General features: G+C 40.1%; 1 protein-coding gene across 2 annotated transcripts in view; it reads left to right on the forward strand.

Moving 5' to 3' along the window:
• The window catches only part of CCDC102B (coiled-coil domain containing 102B), a 567471-nt gene extending 558249 nt beyond the window's left edge, over positions 1-9222 (forward strand). For both annotated transcript variants that reach the window (XM_030212667.1, XM_030212657.1), the window contains one exon: positions 8262-9222. In XM_030212667.1, coding sequence (XP_030068527.1) covers positions 8262-8406 — 145 coding nt within the window. In that variant the 3' untranslated portion in view covers positions 8407-9222. The remainder of the gene's footprint in view (positions 1-8261) is intronic.
• The last annotated feature ends 13862 nt before the right edge of the window (positions 9223-23084 follow it).

A 23084-nucleotide genomic window follows, 5' to 3' on the forward strand; every position in this document is an offset into this window, starting at 1 on the left:
GAATTGTTGTGTAGAGCCTGAGCTCTTTCATTAAAACTTGGGGACCATGAGTCAATTTTAGCAGACAATAGAAAAGGTGCTGGTACTCAGTACCCCCAAGTACCCCCTCAAAAAAAGCCATGATTATGCATGTAATTGCCCTTAGTCGGTATTCTACAAATTGAGCATGCAAAATCCATAGCATACAACTGCAAGAGGGTGTAGACCTGGGAGGAGCATGAGCTAGTCAGGGGCATGCATTGCACTTTTCATGCAGGTTATAGAATACTATTGGTTATGCACCTAACTGACAGCATTTAGGTATGAGCATTTATTCCATCCATTAAACTAGCAGAAGTGCTTGCACTTAAGGTTAGGTGCATAACTGCAGTCTTACACTAGTATTCTGTAACAGAACTTGTACAATATAGAATTTGAGCTTAGCATGAATCATCTTGGTGTCTAACTTTAGGTGACTTATAGAGAATTACCCCTAAAGTGTACAGCAATTTCTATAGTAAAATAAATAAAAGGGCAAGAATCTATGAATGTTTTAAGGAAGGAGAATTAGAAAAACAAAGACATACTGCTTTACAGAAATATTAGTGGCTGAATAAAATAGCTTGCCTATAGAAGTCATATGCTCATGGCACATGTCAAGCATGCTTAGGAGAGATGCAGAATACAGTGGGCAAGAGAGTGGAGAAATGGCCTAGTGGATGCAGCAAGTGCCTGAGGTCAAGGGAGGCCAGTCACATAAAATCCTTCAGACGTGTATGGTACCAGCAGCAACAGGTTCCTGAAGCAGTGTCATGAAATGGGGGGCCTCATTGGTCTGCCACTAGAGTCTGGATAGTTAGCATGGAATGTTGCTACTAATTGGGTTTCTGCCAGGTACTTGTGACCTGAATTAGCCACTGTTGGAAGCAGGATACTGGACTAGATGGACCATTGGTTTGACCCACTATCCACCTTATAATTGAAAGAGAAAAACGCCTAGATTTCGACCCAAATCGGGAGATAGACGTTTATCTCACAAAAACAAATAAATCGGTATAATGGAAAGCCGATTTTGGACGTTTTCAACTGCACTCCATCGCGGAAGCATACAAAGTTGACGGGGGTGTGTCGGAGGTGTGGTGAAGGTGGGACTGGGGCGTGGTTATCGGCCGAGGAGAGATGGGCGCCTTTCGCCGATAATGGAAAAAAAGTATGCGTTTGTAGCTAGAATTTAGGGCACTTTTCCTGGACCCTGTTTTTTCACGAATAAGGCCCCAAAAAGTGCCCTAAATGACCAGATTTCCCCCAGAGGGAATCGGGGATGACCTCCCCTGACTCCCCCAGTGGTCACTAACCCCCTCCCACCACAAAAAATGATGTTTCACAACTTTTTATTTTCACCCTCAAATGTCATACCCACCTCCCTGGCAGCAGTAAGCAGGTCCCTGGAGCAGTTGTTAGGGGGTGCAGTGGACTTCAGGCAGGTGGACCCAGGCCCATCCCCCCCCCACCTGTTACACTTGTGCTGATAAATGGAATCCCTTCAAACCGCCCCCCAAACCCACTGTACCCACATGTAGGTGCCCCCCTTCACCCCTTAGGGCTATAGTAATGGTGTAGACTTGTGGGCGGTGGGTTTTGAGGGGGATTTGGGGGGCTCAACACCCAAGGGAAGGGTGCTATGCACCTGGGAGCTCTTTTACCTTTTTTTTTTTTTTTTTTTTGTAAAAGTGCCCCCTAGGGTGCCCGGTTGGTGTCCTGGCATGTGAGGGGGACCAGTGCACTACGACTCCTGGCCCCTCCCACGAACAAATGCCATGGATTTATTCATTTTTGAGCTGGGCGCTTTCATTTTCCATTATCACTGAAAAACAAAAACGCCCAGCTCACAAATTGTCGAATAAAACATGGACGTCTATTTTTATCGAAAATACGGTTCGGTCCGCCCCTTCATGGACCCGTTCTCGGAGATAAACGCCCATGGAGATAGACGTTTTCGTTCAATTATGCCCCTCCATGGCTACTCTTATGTTCTTATGCCCTTCCCACTGATTTTAAAGGAAATACAAAGGATATACATAGAACAGGACAATAATATAAATAGCATAACACATTTGCCCCACATAACTAGAAATGCATTGTTTCCCATTCATGCCCCTAATTAAAGATAGATTGTTCATAGATGCAGATAAATAATGTTAGAAATAAATATCCCAGAGATTCTATAAACAAAGACTACAATTGCACATCTGCATTCAAAGTCGATTTGCACGCACAACTTAATTGTTTAACAAGCTAATCAGCACTGATAATTAGCCAATAACAAACAATTATTAGCACTAATTGGTGCTGATTAGAATTTACACATGCAATTTTCTAAGCATATTCTGTAAAGTGGTCCACATAAATTCTAATTTGTGGATCACTAAAGGGGGTGTGGTCTTGTTAGGGTCATGTGCAGGCACTGCCGTACCCACTAAAACTGCTCCAGGGACCTGTAAACTGCTGTCATGGACCTGAGTATGACATCTGAGGCTGGCAATGAATATTTTTAAAGATGGTTTTTGAGGGTGGGAGGGGGTTAGTGACCACTGGGGGAGTAAGGGGAGGTCATCCCCAATTTCCCCCAATGGTCATTTTGGGCACCTTTTTATGTCTTAGTCGTAAGAAAAATACGACCAGGTAAAAACGCCCAAGTGTTCGTCAAGGACGTCCTTGTTTTTTTTCGATTATGGGTGAAGGATGTCCAAGTGTTAGGCACACCCAAGTCCCACCTTCGCTACGTCTCCGACATGCCCCCTTGAACTTTGGCCGTCCTTGCGATGGAGGCAGTTGAAGACATCCTAAATTGAGTTTTGATTATACCGATTTGGCCGTTTCTCTGAAAAGGATGTCCATCTTCAGATTTATGTCGGAAGATGGGCGTCCTTCTCTTTCGAAAATAAGCTCCTGAGTGTCCTGTGACTGAATCAGCTCAGCTAGTGGCTTGAGGTAGATATTGAACAGAATAGGTGACAGTATCAATCCTTGTGGTACCCCGCAGGTCGGTGTCCATGGTGGTGATGAGTTGCTGCCAAACATTATGAATTGTTGCCTTTCTGATAGGATCTGAACCAGGCAAGTACTGTTCCATTGAGAGCTGTTTTATTCAGTCGTGCTAGCATGATATCATGATCTACAGTGTCAAAAGCTGCTGAGAAATCTAGCAGTACTAACACCGAGGCCAATCCCCTGTCTTGGTTTCTGTGAAGATCTAGTAGGGATACGAGAACCGTTTCTGTTCCATAACTGGGTCTGATTCCAGATTGACATAGATCTAGCCAGTTTCTCTCTTCTAGCCAATCATTAAGTTGAACACAGACTGTTTGTTCTATAAGTTTCCCTAGAAATGGGATGTTGGATACTGGCCGGTAACTTTCAAGCTTGTCCTGGTCAAGAAAATGGACATACAGCAAAATGAAAACCAGCATGCGTCCATTTTCAGCCTGAGACCTTACCTCCACCCATTGACTTAGCGGTAAGGTCTCACGCGCTAACCAGGCAGTAGACGTCCAGCAAGCGTCAACTGATGATTACCACCGGGTAAGTGCCATGCAGTAGAACACAGAAAATATTTTCTACCGTGTGTTTGGGCATTCCAAAAATGGAATTACTGCCCAAGGTATGTGGTAGCTGGGTGGTAGTGCCAATTTGACATGCATTGGATGCACATAGGTATCTACGCACCTTTGTAAAAGGGCCCTTTAAATTGCAATTCATTACATTGGATTCTTCAAGGGGTGTCCTTAGAATGCTTACAAGTTGTACAGAATAAAGCTTTTCATCTCTTCTTTGGCTTACCAGTTTACCCAGTGAATGAAACTTAAACTTCTGATTATTGTTTTCAAATGTATCCATAGTAATATCCATGACTAGCTAGCTGAGCTATTAATAAAGAAGAACCTTACACATCAGATATGCATTTATTAATTACTTCTCTGTCACAGGCAAGGTTAAGTAGTACCAGGGAGACTGGAACTGAATTTTCAGTAATTTCTTAGAGAGTCAAATGATTAGTAATATACCAAGCTTTTTCCAGGATCACACGTGGGGAAAGGCTGCTGGGAGGAGTGAGGAATAGAGCATATGGGAGGTGGTGGGAAAGGAAGAATTTTACAGAAGAATATAAGGGAGGAATTATTTTTGTATAATTCCACATGTTTTATATGACTGATTTGGTTGTGTGTATTTTTAGAAAGATTTTTTTTTGGAACATCACGATTCCATTAAGGTTTGGATATAATAGCCTGTACAAATGTATCTTTTTTGGAAAATTATATTTTACTATATTTCATAGCAAACCTACTTAGACTAAGGTGCTCATTTAAAAGCATATATACATCTCGAAAGGGGGCATGTTGGAGGTATGTTTTGGGTGGGACTAGGGCAGGCCCAAAATTAGGATGACTTTTGGCAATAATGGAACAGCAATAAAGGACATTTTTTATCTAGACCTGTTTCATCATGTCCAGGGTACAAAAGGGTACTCTGATTGAGCACCTGACCACTGGAGGGATTAAGACATGACCCCTTCATAATCCCCTAGTTATTAATCCCCCCCCCCCAAAGAAGTGAAAATTACAGAGGATACCAGGGTCTATGACAACTTCAGGTATAATGGCCATTCCTAATAGAGCAGCAAGCAAGTGCAAGGAGTAGCCTATGGTCAGTGCAGTGGACTTTGAACAATGGGACCCAGGTGTAACTCCCACTTTAACTCTTTTTATTTCTATACAAATATGTGAGCCCTCCTGGAAAATAGAAATACCTACTGTACCTGAATTTATAAGACACCTGCAAGCATGATGGCTATTGTACTGGTATACCTATAGGTATAATAGGTTTTTATCCATTCCCTGAGGGAACATAATGGAATTAGGATGGGGTTTGTACCTGGGTCCTGTTGTTTAAAGCCCATTACACTGACCACTAGGCTGCCCATCTGCTCTTCAGGAACCTATGTCTGTGTGACCATTTTTGTACAAATGAGGCCAGGCAGACATTTTTGTGCCTGTATTTTTAGAATTCATATTTTGGAGGTTTCATTTTGGAAAATAGCTGTTCATTTTTTATGTTTGCAGTGCAAGAACATCATTCTCACATATTTTCGAACAGAAAATCCTGACGTTTTTCTTGTTTGAAAATAACTGTGAGATAGGCATATTTATTTAATTTTTTGGGACGGTATGAGCAGGATATCCCAATTGTGACTTAGACGTTCTTTTGAAAATGCTCCTTCATGTTTGCTTTGACTTCATAGTGATCTCCCATATTTCTATTGCCTTTATATAAGCATAAGAGAGACATTATTCACATTTTTTAGGTACGCAATTATAAAATATCCTTTCCCAGCAAAGTTAGTATCAACATTGTTAATGCACATTGTTGGCTGTAGCACAACAGTCCAATATGCCCCTCCCCAGTACACTTAATAGGATCTTGACAGACTGATAACCCTAATGGATAAGATAGATCCTCCATTGTACAATCCTCCATGTCAGTAAATAAAAGATCTAGAGCATACTAAGGAACCTCCTTCTCCTCAACTCACATTTCACATTTTGGGAGAAAGTTATCAATGTGAGCTGCTGTTAAGACTGGTTATTTTACCACAACTCATGCAATTTTAGCATAAGTCCCATTTTATGCAATGAGACCTAGGGACCCTTTTACTAAAGGGTATTAGATCTGGACTTAGCATGTCTTAACGTGGGACTTCCTTGTGTGCTAAGCCCTAATTCAATACAGCACAATTTAAGGTATTTTAAAATATTTGTTTCACGATGTGTGCTAAAATTTGCTATAGCATGTGTTACCTGTAAAAAGTTAATGTAGAAGCACACAACACCTTTTAGAGAGGTGCTGAGGGCTCCCACATTCTCGTTAGTCAGTAACGCCTGGATTCCTTATATGATGCTCAAACTGGTGCACAGAAATTTGGGTATGTGCCTACTTTGCATGCACAATTTAATTGAATAACTAGCCAATTAGTGGCAATAAATGGGCACTAATAAGCAATTATTGACGCTAATTGGCTACAATTAGGATATACACACGCACCTTGCTAGGCGCTATTCTATAAAGATGAACATGTAAATTCTTGTGCATGGATCTGAAGACGGGGTGTGGCCAAGGGGGGCACTGGTGGGGCATGGGCAATCTAAGAATTTGAACTTGGGGATTTACACCAGGTTTCAGTTGGTGTAAATCTTGGCTCGCATCTGGGTGCTAAGCGCTATTCTATAAACGGTGCCCAACTTGGAGCACCGTTTATAGAATAGGGCTTAGCGATAATTTTTTTCAGCCCTATAATGCAAATGTGTTAGCTAGTTAACACTTCCATGCCCATTCTACATCCATGACTCACCCCCTTAAAAAAATATTTGAAAAAAATAATTAACGTGCAAGTTAGCACATGTTAACAGGCAAAATACCTGTTTTGATGTGCTAAGTGTGCATTAGGACTTAATGCCCTTTAGTAAAAGTTTCTGATCATCCCAGAAGCAAATGGCGGGGACATGTTCGGAACAGAAGTTCCTCTCTTTTCAGTCTTTCATGTAATTGTTGATGTTGAGTGTATAATTAATGGTTAGCTGTTTTATATCTGTCTGATAAAGTTTCAACCCCAATCATTTAAATCACTTTGAATATCGAATCCTATATTTTTAGATCACCCAAAGTTTTGATTGTTTTCTTATTCAGCAAAAGTCATATTGGCCTCTTCTTGTTGTGATGATTCTTCGATTCCAAAACTTGTTTTATGAGATGTCTCATCTTAAAGATATCTTTAGTTTTGACAGTCTGGCCCATACTTTCCATGTCTCACAGTAGCACTGTTATGCATATAGACAATGGGCACACTTGATAAATGCTAAGTTGATCAAGGAAAGGTTAACAGGGGCTATCTCCTTCCTGGAAGAACTGCGGAGGGCTTTTCTGGGAATCAATGGATTAATTGCTACTCTACTGTATGTAGATTTATTAGAGATAGAGGCCCAGTAACACACACATAGGGGAAGTTCGGAGGTTGAACTGAGATTATAATATGAGGATTACAATCCTACTCATTAGGGGACAATGCTCAACTCCCAGAGTCAGATTTAAAACCTGTAATATGAGCGCAGGAACAGACCCAGATGGAGGCAGCCTTAGCAAAAGTGCCTGTGGACACTAGATTTGCAAAAAAAATGTGTAACATACTCTTTCCCTAAATTGCTGCCTTGCTGTTGGAGGAACTAAGGAGAAGGAAGGGACATATATGATGACCTAAAGCCGATGCTTGTTGGAAAGCTATCCGGTATGAACTTCAGAGGTGGACAAGCTAAGTAACTGTGGGATCCAGATGTCTTTTTGCTTAATTTGCAGGCACCTAAAATTAAATTGAGATGATTGCACTTCTTAAGCATTGTTTAAATGTCACAAAATTGGTTCTGGTTGGGGCTTGGAAATTTGAATAGGTCCCTTCAAATCATAAATGGCACTCTAAGCTCTAGTATATTTACAATATTGAAAGCTGTTGGAGGAGAAGAGGCACAAAGTGGACAAAGATTTGGCAGCCCTTGATTTGATTGTGGATGCCCACTGATGTGTTAATACGGTTCTTATGTTGGGGGAATGGTTCCACTGTGCAATACAAGATACTTTTTTGGGTGGGGGGATGGGTGGGTTGTAGATCTTAATTAGTGGTTAAAATCTTTTTATAAATGGGAGAGCATTGCAATTCTTATATTGATGAAAGAGTGATATTTGTTTTGTAACTTTTCCTCTTGATATTGTACGAACCTATTATCATGTTTGTTGAATCTCAATAGTTCTTAAATTAAAAAAAAAAACTTCCTATGTTAGCATAGATTGCTACATGTGTTAATTGCCAAATAACACAGGTTAATATGTTAATGCGCTTTAGTAAATAGGCATTTATTAATTTGAATGAACATCGTAGATGCAGAAAATGATACGCAAAATGTTACCATAAAGTAAAAAAGCATTCCAAACAATGCATGGCACAATAAAATGCAAAATAATATATGCTATTGTAAGCACTGTTCTAATTTGTAGAATATTCTGTAATTTACAAGCATGTATCTTGTACACTTCCCTACAAAAATTGCAGAGTATGTCCACTTCTGGAGAGGAGTCTAATGTAAACTTCAGCGCCCAAGTTCTGTATTGTGCTTTTGTAACTGTACAGAAAAGACATTTTTTATTTTACTAAAAGTAATATGTGCCTCTCTCTCTTTCAGATTAAAAGAAGTGCAGAAAGTCAGCTCGGTGCCTAATGTCAATCAACAATCCATCTGCTGTAGCAGAGACTCTCCAGAAAGAGTGGATGAAGATGAAGTAGTGGATTCACAATTCCATAGGAGACACTTGAAGGAGCAAGTGTAAAAGCAGTGATGGTGAAAAGAAGACCAATAATAAAGACATAAAAGAAAGAATGGGACCAAAACCATAGAATGTCATCCCTGTGAAATGAATCACTCCTGTGCAGAACAGTTTAGCATATTTCTCATACACAGTATTAAGATACTATATTATGTTGGTATTCTCTTAGCTTTTTCAAGATTGTCTCCACTGAGCCTAATCATTTTGTGTATAGATGTAACATGAACATGCTTCTGTAGTCACTAGCAAATGTAATGAAAAGTATATGTGTGAAAAACATAACCAATTCTAAAACAGTTGAGATATTTTTAGTTTGGATTCTTTCAAATACATCACTCATTTAATTTACTTTTTCATTGCTAGGCTGTATATTGGATAAATTGTACAAATATTCAAATTAGACAATAACATTTATCAAAGAATAATGGGGTAAATATTGAACTGGTGGAGATGAGTGGTTTTTTTTTTAAACATCGACAGCCACAAGCAGAATTAACTCTGGATATTCAGTGTGGGGGCCTTGTCTGGGCTGAAGCACTGAATATCCAGGGATATTTTTTAATATTCTGGCTTCTGGAGCGTATGCGGGTATCAGTAGATAAACCACCTATTTGCATATAACTTGTACATTCAATTGTTGAATTTCCACATTGAATATATACATTTTTGGCCAAACCTCGCTGCACACTAACCCCCCTTGTTTACAAAACCCAGTGGCATTACCGAATTGACAGCCGCTAGTGCATCTTTCTAAACAGGGGCCTAAACCATTTCTATTTTTAAAAGCTTATAACTGAACATGTGAAAGGTCATTTTATAACAAAGTAAGCAAAAAACATGTGTATATAAGAAATACATATATGTATTTTTTTATGTTTTTATATATGTATTTCTTATATAAACATGTTTTTTGCTTACTTTGTTGTATTTACTTATAGACCCCTGACGCAGGCCGTCAAGGCCGAAACACGACTTGTGTCGGGTCATTTTTATTGATTTGAATAAAAGACCTTGTCCAAGAACACCATCTGAGAGAGGAGTTTTCTGGATCCACTGTTTGTTTGCTTCGCTTTCGTTTGTCTCGTGGCGAGGTCACCTTCTGTAGGTGTTGACATTTTATAAACCATCTTTATGTATATAATGTTGATAAACCAAAAAAAAAACCCAAAAAGGCACACAACTGCTTACAAAACAGTAGATAAAAAACAACAAAGCAGTGCAATCAAATGCATTTATTTGGAATAATACCATTATTTATTCCAAATAAATGCATATAATGTTGATTAATACACATAAATGTGATTTTATAAAATACTGGCTATCATAAAAGCACACATCATGGCATGATGATACATACTTTTCTGGTAGACATGTACAGGATTAGAGTTTAGGAAGAGTAAACATCAGAACATATGTGTCGCCATACTGGGGTAGACCAGAGGTCCATTGAGCCCAGTATCCTATTTCCAACAGTGGCCAATCCAGATCATAAGTACCTAACAAGATCCCAGAACAGAAAACAGATTTTTTTTTTATGCTTATTCTAGAAATAAGCAGTAGAGTTTCCCAATTCCATTTTAATAATGGCTTATGGACTTTTCTTTTAGGAAATTATCCCAAACTTTTCTAAGCCCTGCTAAGCTAACTGCTTTTACCACATTATCTAGCAACGAATTCCAGAGTTTAAATATACATTGAGTGAAGAAATATTTCTATGGTTTGTTTTTTTTTGTTTTTGTTTTTTTTAATCATTTATTTATAATTTTTCATTTTACAAGGGTCACTTGCAAACAGTAATACAGAGATGACTGTACAATAAAACAATATTAGAAGAAAACAATCTCAACTAGATAAATGGATTATATACAATCTTTCTCTTTCTTAGACCACAAAATAAATAGGGAGAGTGAAACAAGACAAGGAGATCAATTAAACGACAGTAAACAAAGAAAACATGGTATTAACCTGATTATCCCCAGTTATTATTTATCTAAATCATTATTCCACATTGATCATCTGGTTGGCTTCTTCAAACCCATGATGGTGTATAGTCAATTAATTTCGTTGGAAACATACTTACCTGCTTATAATCGAACGAGAAAAACGCCCAAGTTCCGACCTAAATCGGGAGATGGGCGTTTATCTCACAAAAACGAATAACGCGGTATAATCAAAAGCCGAATTTGGACGCTTTCAACTGCACTCCGTCGCGGATGCGGACAAAGTTGACGGGGGCGTGTCGAAGGCGTGTCGAAGGCGGAACTGGGGCGTGGTTATTGGGCGAACAGAGATGGGCGCCCTTTCGCCGATAATGGAAGAAAAATATGCGATTTCAGCGAGAATTTAGGGCACTTTTCCTGGACCCTGTTTTTCCACGAATAAGGCCCCAAAAAGTGCCCTAAATGACCAGATGACCACTGGAGGGAATCGGGGATGACCTCCCCTGACTTCCCCAGTGGTCACAAACCCCCTCCCAGCACAAAATATGACGTTTCACAACTTTTTATTTTCACCCTCAAATGTCATACCCACCTCCCTGGCAGCAGTATGCAGGTTACTGGAGCACTTATTAGGGGGTGCAGTGGACTTCAGGCAGGTGGACCCAGGCCCATCCCCCCCTACCTGTTACAATTGTGCTGCTTAATGCGTTAGTCGTCCAACCCCCCCAAACCCACTGTACCCACATGTAGGTGCCCCCCTTCACCCCTTAGGGCTATAGTAATGGTGTAGACTTGTGGGCAGTGGGTTTTGAGGGGGATTTGGGAGGCTCAACACACAAGGGAAGGGTGCTATGCACCTGGGAGCTCTTTTACCTTTTTTTTTTGTTTTGTAAAAGTGCCCCCTAGGGTGCCCGGTTGGTGTTCTGGCATGTGAGGGGGACTAGTGCACTACGAATCATGGCCCCTCCCACGAACAAATGCCTTGGATGTATTCGTTTTTGAGCTGGGCGCTTTCATTTTCCATTATCACTGAATAACAAAAACGCCCAGCTCACAAATTAGCGAATAACATATGGGCGTCTATTTTTTTTCAAAAATACAGTTGGGTCCGCCCCTTCACGGACCCGTTCTCGGAGATAAACGCCCATGGAGATAGGCGTTTTCGTTCAATTATGCCCCTCTTATTGTCCAATATTAGTGGAAATAGTACACCTGATTTCATTTTTTTCTCTTTTAAAACCAGAAATTATTTAACAATACAAACACTTGAATCTCTAAACCAATTCCCACTGATTAAGGTAATCCTAGTTTCACAGACTTCACTCCTTTTGAATTAATATACTAAGAGGAATCATTTCAGAGAAAAAAAAACTTTAGGAGTCATACCCGGAACTCTGGTAAAACAACAATCTCGATATTAATCATCTGTAATAATATTCATTTTGTTCAAATTTTTCTGGTCTATTAACATTTTCAAAATCTTAACTGTTTCCTATTCCTGTAGAACTTCATTTGCTGTATCCATTTTTCATTCTCCAAGGATTCGATTAGATTATCCATGTGGCTTACTAATAAGATTATATCTGCAGCAAAATTATTTACTACCACCGTTAGGTCCTGATGCGCCTTCCAGATGATATTCAATGTAACCTCCACGGGAGCCAAAAACGCCAAGCTGATAGCTCTTACTTCTATGGTTTGTTTTAAATTTATTACATAGTAGTTTCATTGCGTGCCCCCTAGTCCTCATAGGGAACTCATCCCATCCCCTTTATTATTTTTCTCACCCTTCTCTGTGCCTTTTCTAATTCTGGTATATCTTTTTTTGAGTTGTGGTGACCAGAATTTCACTTAGTATTCAAGGTGTGGTTGCACCATGGAGCGATACAAAGGCATTATAACATTCTCATTTTTGTTTTCCACTCCTTTTCTAATAGTTCCTAACATTCTATTTGCTTTCATAGCTGCTGCTGCACACTGAGCAGAGAGTTTCAACGTATCATCAATGATGACACCTAGATATTTTACCTGGGCGGTGATTCCTAATGTGGAACCCTGAATCACATAGCTATAGTTTGGGCTCCTTTTCCCCACATGCATCACAATACACTTCCTCACATTAAATGTCACCTGCCATTTGGATGCCCAGAATTTGCAAATATATTAAATGCATAGATTTTTAAAATGTGTTAGTCTGCACTCATATTTGTTTTTTATTTTTTTTTGTTACATTTGTACTCTTTGCTTTCCCACTCATGGCAGGCTCAATGCAGCTTACATGGGGCAATGGAGGATTAAGTGACTCGCCCAGAGTGCCTGAAGTGGGAATCAAACTCAGTTCCTCAAGACCAAAGTCCACCACCCTAACCACTAGACCACTCCTCCACTCCACAAATTGAACTCAAGTCCTCAGTTCCCCAGGACCAAAGTCCACCACCCTAACCACCCTAACCACTAGGCCACTCCTCCACTCCACAAATACTTACACCTGCTCGAGATCAGGTGTAGGTGTTTGTGCATGCAAGGTAGGATGTATTTATAAAGTAGTGCCTAAGTAGGTGCTTATATGCTCTCTTAAACAAAGAACTCTTTTTTTCCATAACATAGTAAATGACCAGGTCAGCGGAAGAGAGGGGGACCCTGTCGCCTCCTCCTTTTTTGCGCCTATAATCCTTCTCCGGAAAGCTCCCAGGCTGAGCGCCTGGACTTGGAGCTGTGACCTGTGATCATGTGGGTTGGGGGCTTGACATCTAGGACATGCCTTCCACCTGTGAGGCAAAACCAGTAAGGAAAGCCTCGAATGCCTGCATGTGACTCTAATTGGTGGATCACTCAGCTCGTGCATCAATGAACTGCTGATTCAACTTCCAACTCTACAATGTGCAGATTTTAAGATAAGTGCTTAAACATAACATTTTACAAAAGATTTGTGCACATATGCACATTCATTTTGCTCTTGGATGGGCTACATATTTGAAGTGTTTCACTATAACACACGTTTGATGAGACAAAGGTGGCACTTTGGGGGTATACTCTAAAACTACACTGCTGTAGATGTAAAATACTGCTTTAAGCCATAGTGTCAGAGCTCACTTACCAGTTGGTTAATGCGAGGATGATATTTAAAATACTGATGATTTTTACCCCTTTATAACTGTAAGTTTTTAAAGAATAATAATAGCACAGTATTAATGCTATTTGCTTGGAAGTATTACATTTTTGAGTTGTAAATAAAGACCAGAATGGCCCAGCCAGTCTGCCAAGAAAGTTGGCCAGGGTTGTTGGGTTGATTTCTCCCCATTCTTTTGTCTTTAGAGGTGTAATTGTTGCCTGGTACAGTCTAACAGTCTACTCTCCTCTATGCCTCTTTTTCTTTAAAGTATAAGGGGCTGATATTCAGACTGTGGGAGTAAGCCAGGCTACCTCCCATGGTCAGGGCTGAGCCTGGATATTCAATGCTGGGCCATTTCCGGTGACCGGCATTGAATATCTGGTTTATTTTTAGCCGCTTTCAACTTAACCGGCCAAGACAATGTTGAGAACTGGCTGGTTAAGTTGAAACCAACCAAAGATAGGCCTTCTATTTCGGCGGTCCAATTTGGCTGCCAAACTTAGCTGGCGATGCTCAGAATATTAGCATATAGCCAGCAATATCATGTAATATAGCCGTACTTTATAGAATAAACCTACGTTTCTGTGTGGTTTGTAGAATACGCCGAGCACCCTCTGCATGAGTAAATTTAGTCGTGGGCACTTACGCTAAGTAAAACTTGGTGTAAATGCTGATACCTTAATTATTTTTTATTTTTATTTTTAGTTACATTTGTACCCCACGCTTTCCCACTCATGGCAGGCTCTATGTGGCAGGCAATGGAGGGTTAAGTGACTTGCCCAGAGTCACAAGGAGCTGCCTTGCATGGACTGGGTGTATTCTATAACAATGAATACAGATTTTAGAAATGGCCATGGCCCACCCATTCCATGCCCATGGCCATGCCCTTTTTCAACTATGCGACTTAGAATTTACATACATCACGTTATAGAATGTGTTTATACAGTTGTGCATGCAAATTCTAATTAATGCCAATTAATGTCAACAATTGATTGTTAAGTGGCAATAATTGGCACTGATTGGCTTGTTACCTAATTAAGTTGCATGTACAAATCCAGAATACGACTGGATTTGTGCGTTCAACTTAAGTCATGCTATATAAAATCCGGGGGATAGCAGCTAACCAGCTATATTGCGTGATATAGCTAGTTAGTGCTGATATTCAATGTTGGGTTAAGCAGTTAAATAGGACCGCAAAAGTAGCTATCCTATCATTAATCGCTAGGAACTTAACCGGTCAGTGCTGAATATCGGCTTAACCGCTTAAGTTCCGGCAGCCAAAAGTGAGGCTGGATATTCAATGCCGGACACTGGATGTGGTTCAACATTGAATATCTCGAGTCAGCGCCAACTGTGGCACTTATATGGGCTGCCTCCCACCGGCTGAATATCAGCCCCAAACTGTTTATCATGAAGCATCTTGAATATATACGTAAGTCCTAGAGTCTTCCAGACACATTCACACTGCTGATTTATATAGCCAGAGAGACTCAGTAGCATCAAAATCTAATCAAATGAAGTAACAACCACCTTATTCCTCTGATTATATTATAATAAGGTGCTCATTTTCAAAGCACATAAACTTACAATGTTCCACGGTAACCTATGTAGCTTTGTAAGGCAATGTGCTTTGAAAATGAGCCTCTATGTATCCAATGAGAATGATTCTGCTTTCTCTTCCACATCAGGCTTATTATAAAACACAAAAGACACAAATTATTTTATTAGGTTCTAATGCATCTATTATCTTGCGCTGACAATTAATTTAGTATTTGTGATATTCAAAAGATTTATGTTCCTAACTTTGAGAGCTGTGCTCATAAATTATACTCTTTCAAAATGTAGTAGACAGTAAATAAATATTGGCCCCAATATTCAGTGGTGGTTATTTGGATAACACTAGTTGCTATCTAGATAATTGCTATAGCCAGCATCATCCACTGATGTTCAGCAGCATATTCCCCGGATGCTATATAGCACACCTTAATTTGGGCATGGATCCCAGATCTGAGTGTAAACTAATTAGTCAATTAAGCACTAACATTCAATAATTATGAGTTAACAAGCACTTGACAGTATTCAGGAACTGTATGCAGATCTGCCCTACATTCTATTCTATAACATCTGCACCTAAATTCCATAGTGTGCAACTCCAAAGGGGATGTAGCCATGGGAAGGATATGGATGGGCCGGGGATGCTCCCAGAAATTAAGTGTGATGTTATACAATACAGTACTTGCATTTGTGCACCTAACTGCCATCAGTTGAGCGCCAGCAAATATACTGGTCTTTCAAAGGCATAAAAAGCTCCTTCCCAAAGCTAGGTACAAAGGAGGAATTCTATATATATGGCGCTTAAAATATCAGCGCTGAAATCAGCGCTAAGTGTTTTCTATAACCGATGCCTATATTTAGGCACTGAAAATGCCCATTTCCCCACCCATAACCATGCCCCTTTTTTCTGCATGTATTAGAAGTTTGGTGCACTTCGTTACAGAATATGCTTCGTGAGCTGTATGCCTAAATTTTAATTAGTGCTCATTATTGCTTGTTAAGTGCTGTTAGCAGTGTTAATTAGCTTGTTAAGCCAATTAAGTTGCACACGTTGTTATAGAATCTGTGCCGATTTTGGCGCGGATCTGAAGGCGTGCTATATAAAATCTGTAGGAAATTGTGTGCTAAGCTAGTATTCTGTAATGGATGCTCTGTGCAAAGTGCTCTTTACAGAATACTACCTTAGCACAGATCATCCTGGTTCCTAGGTTTGGGCACCATTAATTGAATTTAGCCCTACAGGGATAATACTACTGAAAACCAATAAACACTGCAGATGCACTACCCGGATAGTGCTAGGGCAAAGCAAGGACCTTCAATAAAGTTATAGCCTCTGCTTTTCATATACTATCTGAATACTTTAGGACAGCTTTTTGCAATCCTTTGGATAACTTTAGGACAATAAAAAACTATTTAGCAAATTGTCTTGACAGAAGACTGAATATTGCCGTGATCTGGATAGTAGCGGCACTAGCGGCTCTGAATGTTTATTCAGCACCACTTGCTGTCCGGAAAGTGGTACTGAATGTATGTGCATAATTTAAGTGTTGAGACCAGTGTTTACATGAGTACCTATTGTAATGTTTAAATATCAATCCAAAAAAGTGCAACAACCTAAACAGACATGAAAACAATAAACCTAAACTAATACAAATGTAACCTGGGGTTAAATTATAAAACTTTAACTGGGCCCTGAGGTCCTGGAGACTGTCCCAGGCCACCACTAGCCCATCCATAGCATAGGTGTACAGCGGTGTGTATGTCTAGTAGCACTATAGAAATGATAAGTAGTAGTAGTAGATGTCCAGAGCTGGGACCTGTTTTGGGGTATGGGTTTCTTGGGGAGATTTTCAGGCCCGGAGTTGTGGCATGGCTGACAGGCAAAGGGATACTGAAAAACAGAAGAAACCAGTCTTTGCAAAAGAACAACAGAAAACAAAACAGCGAAGATGACTCACAAAAACATAAACAAAAATAAAAATGACTCAAAAATGAAAATAATAAAATTATCAAAATATGAAAGGGACATTTCTCTGACTTCTGACGCAGGCCTATACGGCCGAAACACAGCTGTGTCGAGTCCCTTTCTCCCTGCTATTTTTTGGCTAATAAAGTTGATTTTTAATTATTATAATCAGAGTGTCGTCTATTTGATGTTTTTATATTTTTAAATACATATTTTGTGATTTTCATATTTTGATAATTTTATTATTTTCATTTTTGAGTCATTTTTATTTTTATTTTTGTTTGTGTTTTTGTGAGTCATCTTCGCTGTTTTGTTTTCTTTTTTTTTTTTTATTATTTATTTAAATTTTTATCATTTACAAGTTACACTTATAAAACTGAAAACCAGCGAATAATACATTTACATTTTAGTTTTAACAAAGAAAAAGAAAAGCAATAAAGCTTTCTTAAGCCTTCTTAGACCACAATACAAAACAAGGGGGCAAAGAACTCATAGTAGGAGTATATTTAGAAAGCATAAACAAAAATCATTGCAAATGGCCTGATCTTAACCTGACAATTTAAACTTCGTCTTTAATATGCAGTCTATTTAATAATTTTCTTAGCTTCTATAAATGATTTCAAATGGCTTGGGTTAAAAAAAACATATTTGTTACCCTGATATTTCACACAACATTTACAGGGATACGCCAGTAAAAATGAGGCTCCCATTGCCCTAACCTCCTCTCTAAAAGTCAAAAAGGCTTTACGTCGTTCCTGAGTAGTCTTTACAATATCTGGAAATACCCAAATCTTTTGTCCACAAAAAGTTTTTGAAAAGTTTTTGAAGTATACTTTCATCAGGGAATTTAAATCCTGTTCGAAGACAAAAGAGATGAGCAGAGTCCGATGTTCCTTAACCTCTGATAATGAATCTTCTAGAAATATTCAAAGTGTCCATTTCTTGAGAAACTCTGTTATCAGTTGATTTTGAAACAGGAAGATAATACATTTTATTGACCGGTGGGATTGCAGCTTGTGGATATTTAAGAATTTCAACCAGGTATTTTTTGACAAGATCAAGAGCCAATATCCCTCTGGCCAATGGAAAATTTAACATTCTAAGTTCAGTCTCCTATTGAAGTTTTCAAAGTGTTCTATTTTGCGAGCAATCATAATTTTATCTTTAATCAACATCTCCGTAGTAGATTTTAAAGTTTGATGTTCAGCTTGAATTTGTGTTACTCGAGTCAGCATATCTTGCTTTACATCTTCAAGGGCTAAGGTTAGAGAGTCTACTTTGTTTACTAGTATAGTAGTTTCTTGTGATACTTTTGTGAATGTAGCCATTAAATTTTGTAATATTGTCCAAATAGACTGCAAAGTTACCTCCCTGGGAGCTTTCCCGTCTGCTTCCATGATTGTATCGCCTGTGTTCCGAGGTGAGGAGCTGCCGATCAAGGCTAAACCGCTACTGACTTCCGGTGCTGTTAGCCGTTGTATCTCGTCTCGGAAAGACGCAGGGCAGGGAGGTATGGCGGATTCCGGCGGAGAGAGTGATATCTCATTCCCAGGTGAGGCTGTCGCTCCTCCGGCAGGCTGAACAGCGGGACTCAACGCTCTGCTATTAGTCCGGGGGTCGGAGGCATAACGAAGGATCGTCTGTTGGACTGAGTCGGAATACGTGCGAGAGGGCTGTGAGGACTGAAGCCTTCGTTTTGTAGCCTAATCGTTTTACCTCAAGAAACTTAATGCCACATACTAAAAGAAAGGCATGATTGGCTGGTGGAGGTGAACTGATGGAAGCTGAGTCTCCGTTGTCAAAGAGACAGCATGGTTGGCAGTTGCAGAAGAGCTAAAGACTTGACAGAGAGCAGAAGTGTGTCTTTGAGGTTTTGAAAGTTTGCTTGTTCTTTGGGTATCTAAATGGTGATTTGTGAAGGTGGCTGGATAGTAAATTTCCTTTTTATATACTGAAGGTTGAGTGATGTTTAAATTTATTAAAACCATATTTCTTTCAGTGTTTAAATCTGGTTGTAGGCCTCTGTTAGTGAAGTGGGCTGAGGTCGGTAAAGATCTGAATCTCTGCTGGGGGCCTGCATTTGAATGCTGTGAATATTCTGATGCTGAAGTGAATACATACCATGGTGCTTTTCTGTAGAATAGGATTCAGTGGCAAGCAAAGGCTTCATAGATAGGGAGGTGGAATATGAATTTATTTTAAGCAACTAGAAGCCCATGCAAAATCTATTGCATCCCAGTATAGAGTGTCCCTTGAATAAAGTGGCAGGAAACCAGGGTTTCTCTCATGAGTTTCTGAAAGAGTAGGATTATAGCTTCCAAAAGCCTGAAGAGATCAATGCTGTACACTGGAGATAGGCCCCACTGCAAGAGAGACCAAAAGCTGAGCTAAGACAGATTGCAGTGAAGTGGTTGTCAAATTAATTACAACACATTCTGTGGGACTCTAAGGAAGAACTATTCCAGAGGGTTAGAGGGGAAACTGTTATAGTCTGTGGTGCTATTACTGAAACAATACTTAGCTGAGGGAATCTGGTCCTGGAGTCCAGGGTACATGGGTGAACCTGAAAGAGAGAAAAGAAATAGACGTAAAGTATAATTTCTTTGGATACAATTTGGGGTTTAGCGACAAGGAAAGAGTAAGTGGCAAAACATTTTCAACAGTACTTCTCTGACTATTTATGAATTTTGAAGTTTTGTTTGGTGTCTTGGAGAACTCATTGGTTCTTTTTAAAAGGAAAAAAAACAGTTTAAGTAATTTTGAAAAAGAAAAGTTTGTTACATGTGAGTTTTGGAAATTAGACTATTTTGAAGCTATATGAAAAAAATTGACACCTGTGCTCAATAAATGTTCCCAGTTGCATCAGAGTAACGGTCCAAATTTATAATAAAGAATTTACTTATTCATCACTGTTTTTCTCTGTTTATAGAACAATCTGAGTTTTAGCTATTGTTTTTCCTGCACTCAATTCAGGTTGAGTATAAGAGGTTAGTGAAACTGGATACACTCCTCCAATGTGGTGACAGGTTTGAGGTAAGAGCCATGACTGCTAATATCTGGTAAAGTAAAACTTAATTAATCTTGGAGCAGAGGTACTACACAAAAATAAATCTATACTAAACCATATTCCACAAATTCCTAACCATAGTAACCAAACAGCTGGGGTTATTTTGCTGTACTGGGAGTTTCAAGCCTCTAGGCTGTGGCCTAATGCACCTGAGTTTGAGCCTAAAGGGGCTGTGCCATCCTTTCCCCTGATCATAACCCCCATATCTAATCAAACCCCCTGATCACATCTTCCACACCTCCAAGGGCTCCCCACCATGATCGTGGTCTTCCAGCTCTGTACTTGGTGGTCCAGTGGTCTTAGGGTAGAAACAATCTTCAGTCACTCCTGCCCTGCCAGCACCATCTCCAAAATGGCACCCCTAGAAGTAGTATCATGTTACTAACATCAGGGTTTCTTTATAAAAAGATAATGGATATCACCTTTCTCCAAAGGGTTATCAGGAAAACAAGGTTCTTCCAAAAGATTATTGAGACTTAGCAGTAACAAGGAATGCATTAAAGAATGGATTGTAATATTCAAATATGATATTTTAAAAAAGTTAAAAGTCAATATGTAAAATAATTACAAAGGGGAAAAATTAAAACAATGGACATAAAATGTTGAAAGAACAAGTCACCTTTTGGCAAGAACTTGAAGACCCTGGTGTGCAATGGCACACTTTTGCTCATTGTAAAATCAATTCTTGTAATCAGTCTCAGTTTTCTGAGTAGTGAGCTTTCAGCTCATTATTGTAAATAGACTGTTTTAACTGACCCCAGGCACAGGTACTTGATGCCAAGGCACAGCCTGTGTCAGCTCTACCAATAAAGGACTCTTGACTATCCCATGCTTGAACACCCTCTCTTCTGTTGCAAAGAAAAAGTCAGATGCTAACTATCTTTCCTTTGCAAGCATAAACCACGCAGTGACAAGAACTTACAATAGTATAAATGCATCCATCCAAGGTAGCCGACAAGTTAAATTATTCAACTACTTATCATTTTACCTCTACATAATTAATTTAAGATTATTAAACAGCAATTTCCAATAACCACTAATAAAGAGAGATATGTACTAAAGTTACATTAACAAAGGTCATTAACATGAATTGGTTAGCCTACTTTAATGTCCCTGCTTAATGAAATAGTAACATAGAGGGGCATTTTTGATTAGATTTCTAAGTCCAACTTTGGACATTTCACAAAAAAAAATGTCCAAAATCCAAATAGGAAAGAAGGTATTTTTGAAAAAAAGAAAAACACATTTTTCTTTTTGAAAATACCATTTTGAACAAGGTTTGGTGCTTTGTATGTTTTTCTTTGTGGTCCATTTTCAAAAAAAAAAATGTCCAAGTTAAAAAAGCATAAAAATCAGGATGTAGAAGGAGCCAGCATTCTTAGTAAACTGGTCCCCTAGACATCCCAGGAGAGCAATGGGGCACCCAAGGGGGCACAGCTGTGTACTTTATATAAATGCTCTCAGGTACAAATTTCACCATTGCCTCCTTATCTTGTCTGCTGACTCTCCCCAAACCCACCCAAAACCCACTACCCCCAACTATACACTACTACAATAGCCCTTATGGTTGAAGGAGGCATCTATATGTGGTTACAATATGGTTTGGGTGAGATTTGGAGGGCTCACAGTTTCCACCACAAGTGTAACAGGTAGGGGGTGGTCCGCAAGCCACTGCACTCACCGCTAGACTACTCCAGGGACCTGTATGATGCTCTAATGGACCTGAGTATAACATCTGTAGCTGGCGTGGAGGGGCAAAATCGAAGGCCGGCCATTTTCAGGGCCGGCGCCATAAGCGGGCGGAGCCAAGCGTATTTTTAAAAACATGCTTAGCGCCGGCCAAATCGCTCGCCGGGTTTAGAATAGGATTGCCGGCGGATTGTCGGGTTTAGATGAGATGGCCAGCTCCGATTTTCAGCCATAATGGAAACCAGACCTGGCCATCTCAAACCCGGCGAACTGCAAGGCATTTGGCCATGGGAGGAGCCAACATTTGTAGTGCACTGGTCCCAATGACATGCCAGGACACCAACCGGGCACCCTAGGGGGCACTTACAAAAAATAAAAAAAATAGCTTCCAGGTGCATAGCACCCTTCCTTTGTATGCTTAGCCCCCCAAATCCCCCCCAAAACCCACTCGCCACAACTCTACACCATTACCATAGCCCTAAGGGGTGAAGAGGGGCACCTACATGTGGGTACAGTGGGTTTGGGGGGGGGGTTGGAGGGCTCTACATTAACCACCACAAGTGTAACAGGTAGGGGGGGATGGGCCTGGGTCCACCTGCCTGAAGTGCACTGCACCCACTAAAAACTGCTCCAGAGACCTGCATACTGCTGTCAGGGAGCTGGGTATGACATTTGAGGCTGGCATACAGGCTGGCAAAAAATGTTTTAATTTTGTGTGTGTGTGTGTGTGTGGGAGGGAGTTGGTGACCACTGGGGGAGTAAGGAGAGGTGATCCCTGCTTCCCTCCGGTGGTCAGTTGGGGCACTCTTTCCAGATTTGGCCCTAAAAATAAATGGACCAAGTTCGGCCGGCGAAATGCTCATTCGAGCCGGCCTCTTTTTTCCATTATAAGGTGAAGCCGGCTATCTCGTACCCACACCCCGTCCCACCCCCCCCCCATCCCACATTCGCTACCCTGCTAACACGCCCCCTTGAAGGTTGGCAGGTGCTGCGACGAAACACCAGTTGAAGCCGGCCAAAATCAGCTTTCGATAATACCGATTTGGCCGGGATTGAGAGATCACCGACGATCTCCCGATTTGTGTCGGAAGATCGCTGGCGATTCCTTTCAAAAATAAGCCTGATAGAGGCTTATAAGTAATACTTTTAATTACATTTTTTAGAGGGTGGGAGGGGGTCAGTAACCACTGGGAGAGTAAGGGGAGGTCATTCCTGATTCCCTCCAGTGGTCATCTGGTCATTTAGGGCACCTTTTCGTGTCTTATTTTGTTATAAAATAACATTATTAAGGCAATGCAGATTTCTTCCTAGATCCACTTAGTTGCTACCTGAGGGTTTCTTCCCTAGTCCAGT

The sequence above is a fragment of the Microcaecilia unicolor genome, chromosome 1 (assembly GCF_901765095.1).
Source record: "Microcaecilia unicolor chromosome 1, aMicUni1.1, whole genome shotgun sequence".
NCBI lineage: Eukaryota > Metazoa > Chordata > Amphibia > Gymnophiona > Siphonopidae > Microcaecilia > Microcaecilia unicolor.